Source organism: Oncorhynchus kisutch, linkage group LG23 (assembly GCF_002021735.2).
Source record: "Oncorhynchus kisutch isolate 150728-3 linkage group LG23, Okis_V2, whole genome shotgun sequence".
Lineage (NCBI taxonomy): Eukaryota > Metazoa > Chordata > Actinopteri > Salmoniformes > Salmonidae > Oncorhynchus > Oncorhynchus kisutch.
The window spans coordinates 38,025,910-38,041,718 of NC_034196.2; the positions used below are offsets into that span (position 1 = coordinate 38,025,910).

The window sequence follows — 15,809 nt, forward strand, 5'->3', positions numbered from 1 at the left end:
GTTAGAATACCTCATGATAAACTGCAGACCATAGTATTTACTAAGAGAGATTTCATTCATATTTTTCGCAGCTGTCTATTTACCAGCACAAACTAATGCTGGCACCAAGACTGCACTCAACAAGCTGTATAGGGCCATAAGAAAACAAGAAAATGCACATCTAGAGGCAGCCCTTCTCTGGCCAGTGATTTTAATGCAGGGAAACTGAAATCTGTTTGACCTTATTTTTACCACAATGTCACCTTTGCAACTAAAGGCAACAAAACTCTTGATCACCTTAACTCTACACACAGAAACGCATACACACATACAAGGCTCTCCCTCACCCTCCCTTTGGCAAATATAACCATAACTCTATCGTCCTGATTAGAGGTCGACTGATTAATCGGAATGGCCGATTAATTAGGGCCGATTTCAAGTTTTCATAACAATCGGAAATAGGTATTTTTGGACATTGATTTGGCCGATTTAAAATTATATATATTTTTTAAATTACACCTTCATTTAATCTGTATTTAACTAGGCAAGTCAGTTAAGAACACATTCTTATTTTCAATGACGGCCAAGGAACAGTGGGTTAACTGCCTCGTTCAGGGGCAGAACGACAGATTTTCACCTTGTCTGCTCGGGGGACCCAATCTTGCAACCTTACAGTCCAACGCTATAACCACCTGCCTCTCATTGCACTCCACAAGGGGACTCCCTGTTACACAAATGCAGTAAGCCAAGGTAAGTTGCTAGCTAGCATTAAACTTGTCTTATAAAAAACAATCAATCAATCATAATCACTAGTTAACTACACATGGTTGAGGATATTACTATTTTATATAATCTGACTGAGCATACAAGCATACAAGTATCTGACTGAGCGGTGGTAGGCAGCAGCAGGCTCGTAAGCATTCATTCAAACAGCACTTTTGTGCGTTTTGCCAGCAGCTCTTAGTTGTGCGTCAAGCATTGCGCTGTTTATGACTTCAAGCCTATCAACTCCCGAGATGAGGCTGGTGTAACCGAAGGGAAATGGCTAGCTAGTTAGCGGGGTGCGCGCTAATAGAGTTTCAAACGTCACTCGCTCTGAGACATGGAGTGGTTGTTCCCCTTGCTCTGCATGGGTAACGCTGCTTTGAGGGTGGCTGTTGTCGTTGTGTTCCTGGTTCGAGCCCAGAGAGGAGTGGGGAGAGGGACGGAAGCTATACTGTTACACTGGCAATATTAAAGTGCCTATAAGAACATCCAATAGTCAAAGGTTAATGAAATACAAATGGTATAGAGGGAAATAGTCCTATAATTCCTATAATAACTACAACCTAAAACTTATTACCTGGGAATATTGAAGACTCATGTTAAAAGGAACCACCAGCTTTCATATGTTCTCATGTTCTGAGCAAGGAACTTAAACGTTAGCTTTCTTACATGGCACATATTGCACTTTTACTTTCTTCTCCAACACTTTGTTTTTGCATTATTTAAACCAAATTGAACATGTTTCATTATTTATTTGAGTCTAAATTGATTTTATTGATGTATTATATTAAGTTAAAATAAGTGTTCATTCAGTATTGTTGTAATTGTCATTATTACAAATACATTTAAAAAAATCCTCAGATTAATCGGTATCGGTATCGGCGTTGAAAAATCATAATCGGTCAACCTCTAGTCCTGATGCCTGCTTACAAGCAAAAACTCAGACAGGAAGTACCGTTGATGCGCTCAATACGGAAGTGATCCGATGAAGCGGATGCTAAGCTACAGGAATGTTTTTCTAGCATAGATAGGAATAATGTTCCAGGATTCATCCGATAACACTAAGGAGTTTACCACATCAATCACCGGCTTCATTAATAAGTGCATCGACTGCATCGTCCCCACAGTGACCATATGTACATATCCCAACCAAAAGCCATGGATTACATTCAACATCCACACTGAGCTAAAGGATAGACCTGTCATTTTCAAGAAGTGGGACACTAATCCCTCTACGACCTCTGACGAACCATCAAACTGGCAAAGCATCAATACAGGACTAAGATCGAATCCTACTACGCCTTCTCTGACCCTCGTCGGATGCGGCAGGGCTTGCAAAGTATCACGTACACCAGCCTACCAGACAAGCTAAATTACTTCTATGCTCGCTTTGAGGCAAGAAACATTGAACCATGCATGAGAGTACCAACTCTTCCGGACAGAGGAAGGCCCTTCCGGTGTCAGAGGAAGGCCCTAAAAACTGTCAAAGACTCCAGCCACCCAAGTCATAGACTGTTCTCTCTGCTACCACACAGCAAGCGATACCGATGCACCAAGTCTGGAACCAACAGGACCCTGAACAGCTTCTACTCCCAAGCCATAAGACTGCTGAATAGTTAACCAAATAGCTACCCATTTTGCTCTAACTCTTTTGATTCATCACATAAGCTGCTGCTACTGCTTATTATCTATCCTGTTGCCTAGTCACTTTATCCCTACCTACAGTATATGAAAATATACGCCTGGTACGGCAACTGCTCAGCCCACAGCCGCAAGTCTCTCCAGAGGGTAGTGAGGTCTGCACAACGCATCACCGGGGGCACACTGCCTGCCCTCCAGTACACCTACACCACTAGATGTCACAGGAAAGCCAAAAAGATCCCCAAGGACAACAACCACCCGAGCCACGACCTGTTCACCCCGCTATTATCCAGAAGGCGAGGTCAGTACAGGTGCATCAAAGCTGGGACCGAGAGACTGAAAAACAGCTTCTATCTCAAGGCCATCAGACTGTTAAACAGCCATCACTAACATTGAGTGGCTGCTGCCAACATACTGACTCAACTCCAGCCACTTTAATAATGGAAATTGATGTAAAAATGTATCACTAGCCACTTTAAACAATGCTGCTTAATATAATGTTTACATACCCTACATTTAAAAATAATCATTTTTTAATCTTTATTTAACTAGGCAAGTCAGTTAAGAACAAATTCTTATTTTCAATGACGGACTAGGAACAGTGGGTTAACAGGGGCAGAACGACAGATTTTGTACCTTGTCAGCTCGGGGGTTTGAACTTGCAACCTTCCGGTTACTAGTCCAACGCTCTAACCACTAGGCTACGCATCTCATATGTATATACTGTACTCGATACCATCTACTGCATCTTGCCTATGCCGTTCTGTACCATCACTCATTCATATATCTTTATGTTCATATTCTTTATCCCTTTACACTTGTGTGTATAAGGTAGTTGTTGTGGAATTGTTAGGTTAGATTACTCATCGGTTATTACTGCATTGTAGGAACTAGAAGCACAAGCATTTCGCTACACTCGCATTAACATCTGCTAACCATGTGTATGTGACAAATACAATTTGATTTGATTTGATTGACCCGTTCATAAATTCAGAGCATTTTTCTCAGACTGCACACTGGACGCTCTGGCCGAGGAGAAGGGTTGATCCGGGTGTTTTGACCGCAAAAACAGCAGTCAAGCATCCAAGCTAACTGGCTATGTTTGACTAGCTTGCTAGCTACTTACAGACACAAATGAGAGAACAGCTCACTCTGACCATTTTCTCACCCTAGCAGAGCTGGTTAGGCTGTTTTATGTTATCCAGAGCGTTGGTGTCTGCAACTGTGTTGTTGGCAACAATTGAATTACTCATCGGTTATTACTGCATTGTAGGAACTAGAAGCACAAGCATTTCGCTACACTCGCATTAACATCTGCTAACCATGTGTATGTGACAAATACAATTTGATTTGATTTGATTTACCCGTTCATAAATTCAGAGCATTTTTCTCAGACTGCACACTGGACGCTCTGGCCGAGGAGAAGGGTTGATCCGGGTGTTTTGACCGCAAAAACAGCAGTCAAGCATCCAAGCTAACTGGCTATGTTTGACTAGCTTGCTAGCTACTTACAGACACAAATGAGAGAACAGCTCACTCTGACCATTTACTCACCCTAGCAGAGCTGGTTAGGCTGTTTTATGTTATCCAGAGCGTTGGTGTCTGCAACTGTGTTGTTGGCAACAATTGAATTACGCTTTTTTTTTGCCAATGTTTACTGACACCGGCCATATACAATGGGTGTTGAGCGTTTGTAAATTCGTTAGTTATTTTACCAGCTACGTCTATCGACAGTTGTCACAGTGACATAATGAACTTTCTATTTAAATGGTTACATGCATAGTGGAATCTTTTGTTCAGACATGTAGCTAGCTAGCTAAGCAATGAACCATATTGCATGAATCTGCAGGTAGCTAACCAACCAGGTTCAACATTAGCTAGCTAACATTAGGCTATAACTAGCAATGCAAATGAAATAATATTACTACACAGATCATACAGATAATACACGTAACGTTAGCGAGCGAGCCAGCTAATGTTAGCATTTTTGGGCCTCCCGAGTGGTGCAGCGGTCTAAGGCACCACATTGCAGTGCTTGAGGCATTACCACAGACCCGGGAGGTCCGGGACTCCCATAGGACGGCGCACAATTGGCCCAGCGTCGTCCAGGTTAGGGGAGGGTTTGGCCTGTGGGGCTTTTGTGGGAGGCGGGTGCCTGCGGGCTGACCGCGGTTGCCAGTTGAACGGTGTTTCCTATGACACATTGGTGTGGCTGGCTTCCGGGTTAATCTGAAGGGTTTTAAGGAGGACACATGACTCCACCTTCGCCTCTCCATTGGAGAGTTGCAGCGATGAGATAAGTTTGAAAGTTGGGGAGAAAAAGGGGGTAAAAAAATAACTAAATGCATTTTGATAAAAAACTAAAATTTACGTTTAAATGGCTCTCCTGTGAAGTAGTGACATGCGACATACACCTAGTATCCTGAAACAGCTCACATTTATTCCTTGTGCTATTATTTTTTAAATATTTTTCTATTTTTCTCTCTGTATTGTTGGAAAGCGCCCATAAAATAATAATTTCAATGTTATAGCTGTTTTTTTATGAAGCATGTGAGAAATAACATTTGTTTTGATGGATTTGGTTCTCTGGAAAATGTAACAGATATGAGATTAGCACTGAACAACAACAAGTTGTTCTAAAACAATGTTGAGAAATGTGAGTCTTGCTAAGTACTTAAATCTGGGTTTGGGTCAACCCCATTCCCATTAATTGAATTACGATTCATGAATGGAAAGGTCCACAGCGACAATAATGATCCGTTTGCGATTCATGAACTGAATTTCAATGCATCCCCTGAACTGAGTGAACTGATTGAATTGACCTCAACCCAGACTTTAACTTAACTCAAAACAGACTTTAACTTAACTCTAGGGTGTAACTCTAAGGCTGTGGTGGTGTTAAATAATGCACACCTGTGAGAAGGTGTGTCCCTGTATGTGGGTGTGTCTGCCTTGTGGGTGTGTCTGGCCCCTGTGGGTGTGTCTGGCCCCTGTGGGTGTGTCTGGCCTACCTCTCCCAGTGGCTGCAGACGTTGGGGTCCTCCAGATTGAGGGAGGAAGTGGAGCGGGGCAAGAAGCAGCACATCACCGCCAGCAGGATAGTCGCGTAGTGCCACAGGAAGGAGGAGGCGGCCATCTTGGGTGGAAGCTACACCTTGGAGACGACAGCAGACAGAAATGAGAATCCAGCTGCTCATGAGTTGGTGTCCTGTCTTTCCCGTAGTCGGTTGTTATAAACACATTTGAATAGGTAACTTGGTGAAGTAAACGCAAGCCTTCTATATCTATTGTTGTGTGTGTGTGTGTGTGTGTGTGTGTGTGTGTGTGTGTGTGTGTGTGTGTGTGTGTGTGTGTGTGTGTGTGTGTGTGTGTGTGTGTGTGTGTGTGTGTGTGTGTGTGTGTGTGTGTGTGTGTGTGTGTGTGTGTGTGTGAGGGGTGAGGGTCTGTGTATATGTGTGTGCAAAAACAACCGACAAACACAAAACTGGTACTTGACTTCATCTCGCCGTCAGAATGCCTACGGTCACAGTGACAGCTTGTTGTGTGGGGACAGGATGGTGAGTCTATTCCCCCACAGAGCTCCTCACTGTTAGACAATTAGTACAGCGTCTGTGTAAACGTGGCCCAGTGGCCACTCCATGGGAATGACACACTTACAGTGCCTTCAGTAAGTATTCCCTCCGATTGACTTTTTACACATTTTGTTGTGTTACAAAGTGGGATTAAAATTGATTTCATTGTATTTTTTTTGTCATCGATCTACACAAAATACTCTGTAATGTCAAAGTGGAAGAAACATTTGAACATTTATTACAACTTAATGAAAAATAAAACACGAATATATCGTAATTAGATAAGTATTCAACCCCTTGAGTCAATACATGTTAGAAACACCTTTGGCAGCGATTACAGCTGTGAGTCTTTTTGGGTAAGTCTCTATGAGCTTTGCACATCTAGATTGTTCAATATTCAAAAGAATTTCAAGCTCTGTCAAGTTGGTTTTTGATCATTAATAGATAGCCATTTTCAAGTCTTGCCATAGATTTTCGTGCCGGTTTAAGTCAAAACTGTTACTAGGTTACTCAGGAACAATAATTATTGCCTTGGTTAACAACTCTAGTGCAGATTTGGCCTTCTGATTTAGGGTATTGTGCTGCTGGTGAATTCGTCTCCCAGTGTCTGTTGGAAAGCAGACTTATTGCAAAAAGGATGCATGTTTTGGAAGATTTTTTATTCAGTACAAGCTTCCTTCTTTTCACTCTTTCCTTTAGGTTAGTATTGTGGAGTAACTACAATGTTGTTGATACATCCTCAGTTTTCTCATATTACAACCATAAAACTCTGTAACTGTTTTAAAATCACCATCGGCCTTGTGGTGAAATCACTGAGCGATTTCCTACCTCCCCGGAAGGACACCTGTATCTTTGTAGTGACTGGGTATATTGATACATCATCCAAAGTCTCATTTATTAATTTATCTGTGCTTGAAATTCATTAATCGATTGAGGGACCTTATAGATAATTGTATGTGTGGGGTACAGAGATGTGTATGTGTGGGGTACAGAGATGTGTATGTGTGGGGTACAGAGATGTGTATGTGTGGGGTACAGAGATGTGTATGTGTGGGGTACAGAGATGTGTATGTGTGGGGTACAGAGATGGGGGTAGTCATAAAAAATAATGTTAACGACTATTATTGAACACAGAATGAGTCCATGCAACTTATTATGTGATGTGTGATATGTTTAGCACATTTTTCCTCCTGAACAGATTTAGGCTTGCCATAACAAAGGGGTCGACTATTTATTGACTCAAGACATTTCAATTTTTCATATTTTATTAATTTGTAAAAAATTCTAAAAACAAAATTCCACTTCGGCATTATTGTCACGACTTCCGCCAAAGTCGGTCCCTCTCCTTGTTCGGGTGGCGTTCGGCCATTTTGGCTCTCGCCTTCTCTAAGAAGAAGGCGTCTCAATTACCACCCCATCGTCGGGGGGATTGTGCGATAAACTTTCAGGTAAACGCCGCACTTCCTAGGAGTCACGTGTATCCCCTGTCACAGGTGGAGACGGTGGCTATGGAGACATATGTCTCCGAATCTCTGCATCAGGGGTACATTCGGTCCTCTTCACCCGCCTCCTCGAGTTTCTTTTCTGTGAAGAAGAAGGAGGGAGGTCTGCGCCCGTGTATTGACTATCGAGCCCTTAACCAGATCACTGTGAAGTACAGTTACCCGCTACCTCTCATAGCCACAGCGATTGAGTCAATGCACGGGGCGAGCTTCTTCACTAAACTAGATCTCAGGAGCACTTACAACCTGGTGCGTATCCGGGAGGGAGACGAGTGGAAGACAGCGTTCAGTACCACCTCAGGGCATTATGAGTACCTCGTCATGCCGTACGGGTTGATGAATGCTCCGTCAGTCTTCCAAGCCTTTGTGGATATGATTTTCAGGGACCAGTATGGGCAGGGTGTAGTGGTGTATATCGATGACATTCTGATATACTCCTGATATACTCCGCTGCATGCGCCGAGCATGTGTCCTTGGTGCGCAAGGTGCTTGGTCGACTGTTGGAGCATAACCTGTATGTCAAGGCTGAGAAATGCCTGTTCTTCCAGCCGTCTGTCTCCTTCCTAGGATACCGCATTTCCACCTCAGGGGTGGAGATGGAGAGTGACCACATTTCAGCCGTGCGTAATTGGCCGACTCCTACTACGGTAAAGGAGGTGCAGTGTTTTTTAGGGTTTGCCAATTACTACCAGAGGTTTATCCGGGGTTTTGGTCAGGTAGCGGCTACCATTACCTCACTGCTGAAGGGGGGCCCGGTGCGTTTGCAGTGGTCGGTTGAGGCGGACAGGGCTTTTGGTCACCTAAGTGTTCTGTTTACCTCGGCTCCCGTGCTGGCGCATCCAGATCCCTCTTTGGCGTTCATGGTGGAGGTGGACACGTCCGAGGCTAGGATAGGAGCCGTGCTCTCTCAGCGCTTGGGTACGCTTCTTCTCAAAGAAGCTCAGCCCGGCGGAGCAAAACTATGATGTGGGAGACCGGGAGCTGTTGGCTGTGGTGAAGGCGTTGAAGGCGTGGAGACATTGGATTGAGGGGGCTCAATACCCTTTTCTCATCTGGACTGACCACCGCAACCTGGAGGACATCCGGGCAGCGAGGAGACTGAATCCTCGTACGACCATGATCCTGGTCGTTGTGGATCGTTTTTCCATGTCCTGCCGTCTCCTCCCTCTGCCCGGTCTCCCTACAGCCCTACAAACTGCGGAGGCCTTGTTTACACACGTCTTCCGGCACTACGGGGTAACTGAGGATATAGTGTCTGATCGGGGTCCCCAGTTCACTTCGAGGGTCTGGAGGGCGTTCATGGAATGTCTGGGGGTCTCGATCAGCCTTACCTCGTGTTTTCATCCTGAGAGTAATGGGCAGGTGGAGAGAGTGAATCAGGATGTGGGTAGGTTTCTGCGGTCTTATTGTCAGGACCGGCCGGGGGAGTGGGTGGCGTTCGTGCCCTGGGCCGAGATGGCTCAGAACTCGCTCCGCCACTCCGCCACTCCTCCACTCCTCCACTAACCTCTCGCCCTTCCAATGCGAACTGGGGTACCAGCCACTTCTGGCACCGTGGCATCAGAGTCAGACCAAGGCTCCTGAGGTGGACAACTGGTTCAGGCGCGCGGAGGAGACCTGGGACGCCACCCGTGTTCACCTCCAGCGGGCCATGCTGCGCCAGAAGGCCAGCGCAGACCATCACCGCAGTGAGGCCCCGGTGTCCGCACGCCATTTAAAGTCCTGAGGAGACTGAACGAGGTTAGTTACCGGTTACAGCTTACTGGTTACAGCTTACCATATTAACCCCTCGTTCCATGCGTCTCTCCTCAGGCCGGTGGTGGCTGGCCTGCTCCAGGAGTCTGAGGTGGGAGAGGTTCCTCCGCCCCCTTTGGACATCGAGGGGGCCCCGGCGTACTCCGTTCGCTCCATACTGGATTCAAGGCGTTGGGCGAGGGGCTTTCAGTACCTCGTGGACTGGGAGGGGTACGGTCCTGAGGAGAGATGCTGGGTCCCGGGGGAGGATGTTTTGGACCCTTCTATGCTGCGGAAGTTCAACCGTCTTCGTCCGGATCGCCCTGCACCCCGCCCTCCGTGTCGACCCCGAGGCCGGTGTCGGCGCGCTGCTGGAGCCGCACGTCAAGGGGGGGATACTGTCACGACTTCCGCCGAAGTCGGTCCCTCTCCTTGTTCGGGCGGTGTTCGGCGTTCAACGTCACCGGTCTTCTAGCCATCGCCGCTCCACCTTTCATTTTCCATTTGCTTTGTCTTGTTTTCCCACACACCTGGTTTACATTCCCTCATCAGACTAAATGTATATTACCCTCTGTTTCCCCCATGTCTGTGTGTGTAATTGTTCTTTGTGTAGGGTGTTACGCTACAGGCTGGCTTGCGCTAGGTTTGTTTCTAACCTAGGTTTGTTTGTTTTGTTTAATCCGGTTCAAGTTACCGTGGTTGTGCTTTGTGCTGTCTCGCCTGTGCCTTTGGGCCAGGGTGTATATTAAAGTTATCCTGTTATCACCCATCTCTGCTCTCCTGCGCCTGACTTCCCGGCAACCAGTCACTCACCCCGTTACAATTGTAGGGTATTGTGTGTTGATCAGTGACACAACATCTCAATTTAATCCTTTTTAAATTCAGGCTGTATGTAACACAACAAAATGTGGAAAAAGTAGTGTGAATACTTTCTGAAGGCACTGTACCTTCCAATGGAGTTCCCCACAAAGTTCCCTTAAAGAGTCCATTGGAGTGTTCTTCAAAGTGCAGTTCTTAGTAACCTTACAAAAAGTTCCACTGTCAATACTTCTAGAAGTTCAATTTCCCCCGTCAGGCTTAATATTAGGCTTACTTTCATGGCACCCTACTCTAACTACTGTACTCAAAGTCCCTTTGGAGGGCCCTTCATAATTCAGAACCCATAGTTCAGAGGTTAAAAATGCACTTCACAGTGCCCTGCCTTCACACTAACATAAAAATATACAAACCACATAAACATTCCCATATGCGTAGCACCAAAAATTATTTTCAGAAATATACAGTATGCGAATAAATCCACTCGCAGCATGAATTGACCTCACTAACAATCTGCTTTCCATCAACACCCATTAGATCCATTTGCTTTGTTAGTTTTAGTCATTGCAACAGATTCCAGAGAATGACCTTGTAAAAGAGGTTTTAAGAGGCCCTGAGTTGACATGATGTTGAGCACCCAAACCCCAAAGAATGACCTTGTATGCCCTCACGGTGGGGTCAGAGAACAGAGAAAGTCAGAGCGGTGAGGAGGATGACAACACAGAGCCCTGTAATTCGGACCGTGAAATACTATTGATGCTTTTGTTCATTGAGTTGAGTCAAAATTCGAAAAGCACTCGCCCATCTGAGCGATCTTTTTTGCAGGTGCATGAAAAAATAAGACACCCGCACACTCCTTTTGCTAGCATCACTGCTCTTGAAATAAGCTTTACATATGGGCCTCAAGGCCTTTGTCAGTGGCTTCATTGAGTTATGAAATAATGTCACAAGAAAAGTTCTCAACTATTCGTCATTGTAGCCTAAAAATATGGCATGATTCAACATGGTGTGATGTGGTAAGATCAAACATTAGGTTATGCCACTCTGTTTAATTATTTCATAACAGAGACATACTGACATTGACGTATCTTCATGATGTTACTTACAGAATATGAAGAGTGACTTTAGTTTTCAAGTATAACTTATTAAAACCATAACATGTCCATTCTCCAAGACTTCACATCTTATGCCAAATCATCCAGTTCTATTTCTGTAGCGTTTTGACTCATTTAACCCCAAAACGTAAGCGTCTCCCTCAAACAGTATGGCATTTGTTTCATAGTTTACCAGAATGACAGGATTCAGCCAACAGATTGTTGGTTCCAAAACCGTTGTTGCTATTTGTGATCCCAAGCCACCAATAATGATAAGGGAGAACCACAAGCCCCAGGCGTATCCTTTTTGTCAAGAAAGTGGTCAAAAGTAACCATTCAGAAGACATTACCTTTGCACATAATAAAAAAAAAAATCTTTATAGTAGTCAACAGTGTTTCAACCATATTTCAACCTTATTTCAACCATAAATCAATATACACCAGCAAATAGAAGTGGCCGCAACAACAAAAAATGACCTGCTACTGGTTGTTATGGAATTGTTTTCCATTCTGAGGGGACCAAATTGAAGACAAGCACTGGACTCCACTACCACTGACGTTTCCTCCTGTGGTACACCTCACATTGATTTGGAGTCTGTTTCTCATCCATTCCATTTCTCCTTGGTGGTGCATCTGTGTGGCAAACCCCAAACAACTGACTGTTTCCCCACATATAATTATTGAGCTTCATTCAACATCGTTTACTGTCTATTGTTTCATTTGAAGTCTTCCAAGATAAATATTCATTTTCCCAGAACAGTTTTCAGAACATTTAAGAAGCTTTAACTAGATGTACAGTATATCTCCAGAATGAAGCTGAATTGCTATTTATGACAAGACCTAGTACCGTACATTGGATGGAAATATTCAGGACAGACATAACTACATTCTACGTGAAAGATCCTCAAGTGCACATTACAGTGTCTTCAGAAAGTATTCACGCCCCTTGACTCTTTCCACATTTTGTTGTGTTAAAGCCTTAATTTAAAATGCATTTTGTGAGATTTTGTGTCACTGGCCTACACACAATACCCCATAATGTCAAAGTGAAATTATGTTTTTAGGATTTATTTTACAAATGAATTAAAACTGAAAAGCTGAAATGTATTGAGTCAATAAGTATTCAACCCCTTTGTTATGGAAAGCCAAAATCATTTCAGGAGTAAACATGTGCTTTAACAAGTCACATAATAAGTTGCATGAATGACTACCTCATCTCTGTACCTCACACATACAATTATCTGTAAGGACCCTCTGTCGAGCTGTGAATTTCAAACACAGATTCAACCACAAAAATCAGGGAGGTTTTCCAATGCCTTGCAAAGAAGGGCACCTATTGATAGATGGGTTAAAAAAAAAAAGCTGACATTGAATATGCCTTTCAGCATGATAAAGTTATTAATTACACTTTGGATGGTGTATCAATACACCCAGTCACTACAAAGATACAGGCGTCCTTCCTAAATCAGTTGCCGGAGAGGAAGGAAACTGCTCAGGGAATTCACCATGAGGCCAATGGTGACTTTAAAACAGTTACAGAGTTTAATAGCTGAGATATAAGAAATCTGAGGATGGATCAATAACAATGCAGTTACTCCACAATACTAACCTAAGTGACAGAGTGAAAAGAAAGAAGTCTGTATAGAATAAAAATATTCCAAAACATGTATCCTGTTTGCAATAAGGCACTAAAGTAAAACTGCTAAAAATGTGGCAGAGGAATTATCTTTATGTCCTGAATATAAAGCTTTATGTCTGGGGCAAATCCAACACAACACATCACTGGGTATCACTCATCATTGTGGTGGCTGCATCATGTTATGGGTATGCTTATCATCGGCAAGGACTAGGGAGGTTTTTAGGGTACATAGAAATAGAATAGAGCTGAGCACAGGCACATTTCTAGAGGAAAACCTGGTTCAGTCGGCTTTACAACAGACACTGGGAGACAAATACACCTTTCAGTAGGACAATAACCTAAAACACAGGGTCAAATATACAGTGGAGTTGCTTAAGAAGACGACATTGAATGTCCCTGAGTGGCCTAGTTACATTTCTGACATAAATCGGCTTAACAATCTATGGCAAAATTGAAAATGGTTGTCTAGCAATGATCAACAACCAACTTGACAGAGCTTAAAGAATTTTTAAAAGAATAATGTGCGAATATTGTTCAATCTAGGTATGCAAAGACTTACCCAGAAAGACTCACAGCTGTAATCGTTGCCAACGGTGATTCTAACATGTATTGACTCAGGAGTGTGAACGCTTACGTAAATGAGATATTTCTGTAATTCATTTTCACTAGATTTTCATTTAAATTCCACCCCTGTGCACACCATTACAAAAAGCTAAATATACCACAATAATCACATCGGAGATACAGAAAGGCCGGATCAGCGTCACACATTGAAAATACAAATGTCACTAATCGGACATGCTTTGATACGAAACCTTCTCGGGACTCTTTTGAGGGCAGTAGGAGGGAAGGATGCATTCTTAAAGTATTAAAACAGGTCCAAACTGGCCCTGTCCACTGCCCACTGAGTCACCACTTCCTGCCTGACTCACAGAGGGTGGAAGGGTGTCGGGGGCAAAGTCCTTGAGACCCAAAGCAGGTCATTTGAATATTGCACTACTTTGTGCAGAAATCCCCCTCTCCCCCGCTTCAGCTTCCCCATCCAGTATTTTACAGGCAAGACTGCAAAAAGGGAGGGGTAAGAACCCAAGCCAACAATGCATGCCATTGGTGCAAGCCCATCCCTGTGCCATCAAGGCCCTAGCAGTGTTTAGTCTCAGAGGAATCCAAAGCCTCCTTTCGTTAATGGTCATGTTGAAACCAGTTTGCTCTCTCTTTCTCTGTCTCTTGCTCTCTCTCTGTCTCTATTTTATATACCTCCTGTCTGATAGTACAATGCTTAGACAAAGCATCCCTGGCATCAACAGTCATGTCAGATCCCAGGCAACTGTACATGGTAGAAGTCTATGGCAGCACATAAACAAGTCAAAAACAAAGTAAAGATGCAGCACAAATAGTATAATGTTTCTTTGATGATTTCTAAACTTTGAATCTTTGCGTGCAAGATTTTGTAATAAAAGAAATCCCATTGTGTGTAGTGTAAGACTAGTTAATCTGCAACATAGTCTACAAATCAAACATTGTTAGTGTGGCAGGTTGGGCTTCCTGCAAGGATTGAAGCTTGTAGTGATAGAAAGACACCCCTGGTGGATGCAACTTCATGTATATGATCTGACCACATTGCTTCTACAGCTGCTCTCCACATCTCTCTGTGCTAGCTAGCTAACCAAATAAAAGGCTAACCACCAGGGCTGCATCTCTGCCTCAGGCTAACCTCCCGAAACCCCAGTAGAAAGAGGACGGTGGAAGTCTACGAGAAGACGGGCTTCTGCGTCCTCTCGCTGATGACAGTGTGTCTATGCGGGCGGTTAATGGGGGCACCAGGGGCTCGCTCTCTGGTTTCACTGAGCTAACAGGCACAGCTGCACCCACCCCACAAAACCCCAAACCCCCTCCCCGGGACAACTGCAGCAGTTCACAAACAAGGGTGTTGCTGTGCGTGTGAAAGAACCCTACACACACTATACACACCACTCCTGATGCAGGGCTTAGGGGGCCAACAGGGCTTTGATATGCTGTGCATAGCAGTCCAGTATCGGATGCCCCGGGGAAGTTCATTCAAGCACAAACAGAGGACGGACTGAGTCCGTGCACAAAGTATTCAATTGCCAAAACATGCTGTCTTCTTTAGGCACTTCTGCCAACGTGGGGCTTAGCCGTCCAAAGTTAGTTCACTAGAGAACTATTCAGAATTGAGATGACGAAATGACAAGCTGTTTTACACAGTATATGCTGGTTAGTGGAGTTGTCAGTTATGACAGCAGTAGAGTCAGATACTGAAGAGTGGTAAACAGGCAATAGCCAATTGGTGCATAGGGTGCAACAGCTTTGGGTGATTGGGGACGATAAGTACCCAGCTAGCACATAACGTTCTGAGAACCATATGTTTCTTAGAGCTTGTTGAGAGCGTGGTTAGTTTCCGAATGGGTGGCAAGGAATAAGTTAGTCCTAAATATTTCAAAAACTAAAAGCACTATATTTGGGACAAATCATTCACTAAACCCTAAACATCAACTGAATATTGTAATGAATAATGTGGAAATTTAGCAAGTTGAGGAGACTAAACTTCTTGGAGTAACCCTGGATTGTAAACTGTCAGGGTCAAAACATATTGATACAACAGTAGCTAGGATGGGGAGAAGTCTGTCTATAAAAAAAGCACTGCTCTGCACTCTTAACAGCACAATCAACAAGGCAGGTCCTACAGGCCCTAGTTATGTTGCACCTGGACTACTGTTCAGTCCCCAAGTCCAGAATAGATTATGGGAGGCGCACAGTACTACATAGAGCCATGACTACATGGAACTCTATTCCACAGTACTACATAGAGCCATGACTACATGGAACTCTATTCCACAGTACTACATAGAGCCATGACTACATGGAACTCTATTCCACAGTACTACATAGAGCCATGACTACATGGAACTCTATTCCACAGTACTACATAGAGCCATGACTACATGGAACTCTATTCCACAGTACTACATAGAGCCATGACTACATGGAACTCTATTCCACAGTACTACATAGAGCCATGAATACATGGAACTCTATTCCACAGTAC

At 43.9% G+C, this 15,809-nt stretch overlaps 1 protein-coding gene across 2 annotated transcripts in view; it reads right to left on the reverse strand.

Moving 5' to 3' along the window:
* Window positions 1–15,809, reverse strand: part of megf10 (multiple EGF-like-domains 10) — a 100,505-nt gene that overhangs the window by 71,823 nt on the left and 12,873 nt on the right. For both annotated transcript variants that reach the window (XM_020457954.2, XM_020457955.2), the window contains exon 2: window positions 5,397–5,539. In XM_020457954.2, coding sequence (XP_020313543.1) covers window positions 5,397–5,521 — 125 coding nt within the window. In that variant the 5' untranslated portion in view covers window positions 5,522–5,539. The remainder of the gene's footprint in view (window positions 1–5,396; window positions 5,540–15,809) is intronic.